The sequence below is a fragment of the Perca fluviatilis genome, chromosome 6 (assembly GCF_010015445.1).
Source record: "Perca fluviatilis chromosome 6, GENO_Pfluv_1.0, whole genome shotgun sequence".
In the NCBI taxonomy this organism is placed as follows: domain Eukaryota; kingdom Metazoa; phylum Chordata; class Actinopteri; order Perciformes; family Percidae; genus Perca; species Perca fluviatilis.
The window spans coordinates 27,520,881-27,528,160 of NC_053117.1; the positions used below are offsets into that span (position 1 = coordinate 27,520,881).

Sequence of the window (7,280 nt, forward strand, 5' to 3'; positions counted from 1 at the left end):
CTAAAGATATCAGATTTTTCTCTCAGCATATTTAAGCTCAACATATATTTGTTTGTTGCACACATGGCATAATTCCTCTAAAATACCAGTTTAGTTTTCATTTATTTGACCTCCAGGAAAAAAAGAAAGTCAAATGATTTTTCTGTTTGATGGCCAGAATATTATGTCAATCAGCAACTGCAAAAAAAAAACGATCATCACCATTTTACTTTATCTTCACCTGTGTCACGCTGTGCAATTGGCAAGATTTGCCACTTGCTACTTTGCAGCGAATGCCATGAAGGATGTAATGACAGCTTTAAAAACAATTTGTTGTTGTTGCGTGGGAGGTCAAGCTGTACTGTTACCACGACCCCCAGCTGCCTCTATGGTTTATTCATTTTCATTTTGATTTGCAGGTAAGAACCAGTCATGGTTTTCCAGTTATTATAAGTGATAAAAAGTAGTATTGATAAAATAAAACGTGGGCTGTGGGTATGATTTCAGTAGACTGACATGCGTTGACCTTGTTACATGTGAAAGTCATTTTTTTAAATTCTGCCCAACAACACACAGTTGCTGGACTCAGAAAATGCATGGACTGTAATTAAAATACAAAATTGAAAAGAAATAGGGATTTTTGTGACATCCAAGTCTGACGATACGTTACACTCCGACTCTACTCTTCCAGACTTGGCTCAGCTCAGCTGTACTTAGGTTCATCTACAATTTGAGCTGAAGCTAACATTGACTGCAGCTTCTGGATGTTAAGCTGCAGTCATTTTACAGGGCACCAGATCCTTGATAATTATAGGCGATGATGGAGATTTAGTTTGAAAGCACCTGCCACCTCAGTCTCTCTCTCTCTCTCTCTTACTCTCACATAAAGGCTCACAAAGCCAATTGACTCCCCGTCTCCTCCAAACTCTCCCTCCCCTCCCCAGTTATGTTGGTCTATAACAGTGCTTTCATCTCAGACCTGCAGAGAACAGCAGCCCATCACTGACCCACGCTTCCTTTACAGAGACGAGAGAGGAACACTGCAGTGGCAAACAGACACAACACAGGTAAGAGAAGCTTATTACACAGGAAAAAAAAGCTTGCTTAATGCTTACTTATTTCACCAGGCTTTGTGTGATGTCATGAATCCAAACTAGCATGTCATGATTTAGATAACTTAAAAAATTATAAATAATGAACATATTTAAATGTATCTAAAAAAAAGTCTTTATACTTTGATGTTGTCATTTTTTGTGTTAGATTTGCATTGTCTTAGAGAAACAATGCTAACAGTAAAACAGACACTTACAGTAACATTAATTGAGATACCAAATTCAGATACATTCTACATGTACCATTTTCATTTTCCTGGCACTGATTTGTGAAGATGATACTGGAACCAGCAGCCAATCACAGTCCAGACTGTGGGTCCGTGTGCAACGAGTCCGCAGCTCTGGAGGGCCAGGGGCCACCGGTGCTGCTCGACGCCTGGCTGGTCCCCACTTTCTTCGGCCTCATCATGCTGGTCGGCCTGGTCGGGAACTCGCTGGTCATCCATGTGGTCACCAAGCACCAGCAGATGAAGACCGTCACCAACTTTTACATAGGTAAGATTTCTGAAGCGCAATAAGGCCGACTCTTTTTTTGGAATCCTTTCAGTGTGTCCAGTAAAATAAATATGGGAAGTAGGATGCCCCACACAGACGTCAATAAAACAAATTCCTAAGGAAATTGTGACTTCCCAAAGAAAAAAGAGAAAACTTAGATGAAGGGACTCTTTCTGCAGGACAGAGATGTAATAAATCAAATGAAAGCTGCCCTGTGGAGCCTTCTTGTAAACTAACACATTTTAGTTTTATTTACATTCGGTGTTACTCACCAAAATGCATTGTGTGGGGGTTAGGGTTAGGGTCTAACAAACGTGTTGAGTGATTTTTCTTCCTCATAAAACACGAGTATTTTGAATCCAGAATTGTTTACCTGAAGGAGATTAACAGCAGCACCTTCAGTCAGAGACTGATTGCACCAATGTGCAAGTCCGAGAGACACAGGAAGTCCTTCTTACCAGCAGCTATAAGGTTTTTTAATGCACAAAAATAACTCTGCACTTATGGCAGTAGTATTTCTTTTTTGTATTTAAACTTATTAGGTATGGAAGATATTTGGGGAAATGTGTTGTGTTTTGTTTGTCTTGAAGCTGCTGTGGTGCTGTAATTTCCTTTAAAGGATTACTAAAGGATCTATCTATCAATCTATCTATCTTACATACATGTTTACACATTATTAATCATCCCACTTGGTTTCTTGGCAAGACCCGCTCTGCTTAGCATTCAAGCACGAGGATAGGCCAGGCACCCATGCTCATGCGAGGTACCGGAAGCCGATTCGTTCAGGTCCTATCCCCTGACCAAATGGCCTATCCTGACCTTAAACTAATCGAGTCAATGCCTGACCTCAACTAATCGTGCTGCTATGCAGGGCGGGTCTTTTCCAAAAACCAAGTGGGATTCATAATAACGTGCTAGCAGTCTTCTTCCCTGCCTTTGCTGGCATATTGCAGCATATCTGGACGTCTATCTGGACCATTGGTAAGTAAAACTGTTGAAACCGGAGCTTTCAGAACAGTGGGAAATCTGAGGTTTTTGCTCATGGGGATTTCTCTGAAATACGTTCACTTCATTATTTAAAGCTTTAGCAACATTTGACATGAACATCCGACATTGTAACTTTATAGATATGACAAAAAATACGAAAAAGCATTGAAAAACAGATGAAAAGTCCAAAAGCGAGAACACAGGTTAGTTGTTGAAAGCCAGAAACCTCAGCACCTACAGCGTTATTGGTATTAATACAGTTACTTATGGTATTTTGCCACTTTGAATGCATCTCTTGTTTTACATTTCTCTGTTTAGGAATCACTGTTCTTGTTCTCTTTCAGTAAACCTGGCCACGACCGACATCTTCTTTCTGATCTGCTGCGTTCCCTTCACTGCCACACTGTACCCACTGCCCAGCTGGATCTTTGGAGAGTTTATGTGCCGACTGGTGAACTACCTTCAGCAAGTGAGATACGCACAAACACACAAACAAACAGGCCTGGAACTGCTTCCTGGTACTAGTAATATCATGGCATGGTGACCGAAACATCATGCTACAATACTGTAATAATAATAAAAAGTCCCATGAGACATTATGGACATTATACTATCTGAAGAATAACTACTATTAGATGTACAGCTACCCAAATAATGCAAAAAATAAACTCAACACACAAAACACAAGTCCAACTTGAAAATGTAAGAGAAAGGTTCCTTTGCACAGTGAACGTATAAAGTGTCAAACAGAAACAAACTGTTCGAAAAATTTTGATTTACATCCTTTTTCTCTTGTTATTATTAAAGAACAGGCGCTCCCTGACTAGATAAGGGAGACGTCATCGACTCTGACAAGATAACTGACGACATCAAACTCTGTATTATGATTGTATTTCACACATAAATAAGCTAGTGTTTGAGGCTTATGATAGTCATTGTCTGTACTTTTCTGTAGTGCGGCGACTGGCTCCTTGTTGTGTTCACAAGTAAAAAATGAACTTTGATATAACTTCAGTGGTTCCGTCTATCCTTTCATAATGTAATTATTCGAACACAAACCTTCCTCGTGTTTCAGGTGACTGCTCAGGCAACATGTATCACTCTGTCAGCTATGAGTGTGGACCGCTGCTACGTGACCGTCTATCCTCTGCAGTCACTGCGACACCGCACCCCACGCATGGCTCTGGCCATCTCTGTGTCTATCTGGATAGGTATCACACAAACACAGACATTCATAACCTTATACACACATTGGCAATGAGACAGTGGGAACAACGTATTGCCTCTGTTTACCTTTGAATAACCCTCCCTTTGATGTTAATTATTCCCTGCGTTAAATTGAAGTCAGAAAACTTGAAGCAGTTCATTTTGCAGACTTTTTTGATGTGATAAAAACAAAACAAACCATCCCTAGTCATTTGCAGAAAGAATTGACTAGAGAGCAATTGGAGATTTCCCAGTTGCTTTTCACATTGTCTGTGTTTTGGTTTGGAGCCAGCATCTAGTGGCAATACGTGAAACTTACTGTGTAACATCGTGCTCTGAGTCACACAGTCATGTCCTCTGCCCACCCTATAGGCTCCTTGCTTCTGTCGATCCCAGTAGCCATGTACCAGCGTCTGGAGGCAGGATACTGGTTTGGTCCTCAGACGTACTGCAGTGAGGTATTCCCCTCGGCCCGCCTCCAAAGAGCCTTCATCATCTACAGCTTCCTGGCTGTCTACCTGCTGCCTCTTCTCACTATAACCGCCTGTTACGCCTACATGCTCAAGCGCATGGGGCAATCGAGTGTGAATCCCATCGACAGCAGCTACCAAGTAAGAGAAAGATATGGAGTTGCTTATTTTTCACTTATTAAATCCACTAAGAACAGAATGTGTTTCTGATCATTACAGCTTCAGGCTCATGCAGAGCGAGCAGCAGCAGTGCGGGCGCGAGTCTCCCGGATGGTGGCGGTGATGGTGGCCCTATTCCTCATCTGCTGGGGCCCCATCCAGGTTTGCATCCTCCTGCAAGCTTTTGGCCTCCGCAGTTACGTCCTATACAAGGTGACCTACTCTCCATTATGTTTGATGCTGTAGGTAGGTAGGTGGTAGGGGTAGGGATAGGGGGTGTACACAAATAAATATGCACAGATATTCCAAAATTTTGCAGTAAATTTCAACCCCGCTACACTCAAACTTGAAATGGTAATACAAAACGGGGGAAAATACTTTCCGGAAATTGAAAATACCTAGAGTTTTTATTATTCTTTGAGATAAGGTGTGGATCTACAGTCTAAGTTTAGCTCTTCCCAGCAATGGCAGTGAATGACAGGTGTGGTGACAGAAATTGATGCTGTTGCTTCAAAAACTGTGCTACAGATCAATGCCTTATATTTAAGTCTGTCTCAATTCTGCATCCACAGCTGAAGATTTGGGGTCACTGCATGTCTTACTCCAACTCTTCCGTCAACCCGCTGGTTTACGCCTTCATGGGCAACAACTTCAGAAAGGCCTTCAAGCACGCCTTCCCCGCCATATATCTGTGGCGCACGAGGGCGAGAGTCAGGGTGGGAAACATGGACGCAGAGGATGGGGGAGAGACGGATTGCCAGGAACCCAAGGGAGAAGCAGAGATGCAATTTCTTTCATCTGGGTCCTAAAGGTCATGCTGGGCATTTGGACACTGTGCGCTCATTGTTTATTTATAGTTTGTTCTGGAGATGAGAGCAGTCTGCTCTCGTTCTCTCTCTCTCTCTCTCTCTCTCTCTCTCTCTCTCTCAACACACACACACACACACACAATGAGGAGCAAAACCTGCCTCTTAAAAGGATAAACCAATCCAATCACGAGCCTCTCGTGACCCTCACAAGCTGCAGAAACACAATTATCTTTGTCACATTTTTTTCTGTACTGATGCAATCAGTTTGCTGGAGCTCCTGGTTGTATCTTCACAATTTCAAGAAAAGTGTGTAGGACAAGTGTTCTGGGTTAAACACATTTTCCAAACAATACAAATTCTGCTTGGTCTGTTCTGTTTTCAATGGTTCACTGTTATCTCCTGTTTCTTTTCTTTTTTCTTTTTCCAGTGTGTCCTGTTTTTGTGTTTGAGTAACAGCAGGTTTCACTGCACTGAATTGTTTATTTTGGGACCATTAGTGGAGCTTTATCTTTGGCTACAGTTTCTAGTTATTCTAGTAAAACAGTTCTGGTTAAATTCAACATTTGTAGCAACAGCATCCTTTGTGAACAGCCATCTTGAAAAGAGTGGAACAACATGCACATACATTCACTTTTCACTGTTTCTAGCAAATTGTTTCCTTATTTTATTGTCTAATGCTGTGCTGATCTGTCCTCAGTGGGAGTGGGATAGGATACAGTCAATTTTCCTCTAAAGCCCCAAAACATGCTTCTTTGTCTGTGAGTCTGCATTATGCAGATAATGTTAATGTGTGCAGTAGGAAGCAGTGTTGCATTTACACCCTAGAATATACATGGAATAAAAGAATTCATTAAAATTAAATCAGAGAATAAGTGATTTCACTTTTTGACCATCACTGATTTGAAATGTTCAAATCCCTGCAGGGCCCATTGATTAACTGAGATATTGTAAAAAGAACAGCCAAATGTTATTACTATTGTATTTTCCCAAACATAGGCTGCTTGTAAAAGAAAGAAAGTTTTAGATAAAGGGAAAATATAAACAACTTACATTATAGTCTAAACAGGTGCATCTGCTGCAGGGTTTCATCCCTTCACTACAGTTATTTGTAATACAGTGACATTAGTCTTGGTTCAATAAACATTCTTTAGTGATACTACATTGCTTACTGTGATATTAATAGTTGACAATGTAAAGCTGCTTTGCACTAAAAGTGTTCGTCTGTCTGACTCGTTTGTGTCTCGCGTGCGATCACATTTGTGTGGCGTGACAGTGGAGCCAATCAGTCCAGAGCTAAATTTATGGTCACCAATGACAGCCGTTTACCTAACAGACAAGTCCCAGCCAATGGGGTGGCTGGCTGACAATGTGGGCCTTGTGATGCAGAAAACATTTACAAAACATAGTAGAGTGCACATAAACAGTGTAACATGTGACAACCTTTTATTTACTGTCAATGGTGACACCCCAACATGTGCAACATGTGACAACCCAAGCCTGGATTATCAACTGAGAAAGTGAACAGCTGTGAATAGTGAAGGTATACCCATGTGAACATAATTGAAACAGGTTTTTCTTGCTGTAATCATGTCACTTTGGACACGCCCACTTGATTTATCTAACCCAGACTGCTGAATCTGAGTTGCTCCAGATAAACTTTGATGTTATTTTTGCACATAACAAAGGCTGGTGGCCGTAACCTAGGTTATGGTCTCTGTCTTATTGTTGTGTAGCAGCCCTGACACTGCTCATGTCCCACAAGAATTCCTCCCTATGTGTAAACTTGGCCAGAAGCCTACACTCTGATCATCTGTTGATGTATTTATAATAACAATTAAAAAACAAAATAAAACATAAATTCGGCTTAACGTGTGTTACCGACCGTAGCTTGCTCTTGGTTTTTACATTTCTGGATAAATGGCATGTAATTAAAAAAAAATAAAGATATCTGCTAATGTGCAAAATTGCTAACTAATCAAAGCAATAATCTTTAGATTAACCAATTTAACCACTAACAAGATAAAAGGTGTTAACATGTATCTTATCTTCATTGTATAAGCCCA

General features: G+C 40.9%; 1 protein-coding gene across 1 annotated transcript; it reads left to right on the forward strand.

Moving 5' to 3' along the window:
* Window positions 1–441: 441 nt before the first annotated feature.
* kiss1rb (KISS1 receptor b) lies at window positions 442–7,003 on the forward strand. The gene is made up of 7 exons (XM_039803548.1): window positions 442–1,046; window positions 1,367–1,586; window positions 2,918–3,042; window positions 3,649–3,784; window positions 4,152–4,390; window positions 4,469–4,621; window positions 4,981–7,003. The coding sequence occupies exons 2-7, from the start codon at window positions 1,367–1,369 to the stop codon at window positions 5,215–5,217; spliced, it is 1,110 nt and encodes a 369-aa protein (XP_039659482.1). The 5' UTR covers window positions 442–1,046; the 3' UTR covers window positions 5,218–7,003.
* Window positions 7,004–7,280: the final 277 nt, after the last annotated feature.

Bases quoted from the DNA above. Each gene is read 5' to 3' on its own strand.
- kiss1rb (XM_039803548.1), top strand. From the start codon at position 1,367: ATGATACTGGAACCAGCAGCCAATCACAGTCCAGACTGTGGGTCCGTG. The intron at 1,587-2,917 runs GTAAGATTTCTG...GTTCTCTTTCAG, and splicing joins CGTCACCAACTTTTACATAG to TAAACCTGGCCACGACCGAC. The intron at 4,391-4,468 runs GTAAGAGAAAGA...TGATCATTACAG, and splicing joins CCATCGACAGCAGCTACCAA to CTTCAGGCTCATGCAGAGCG.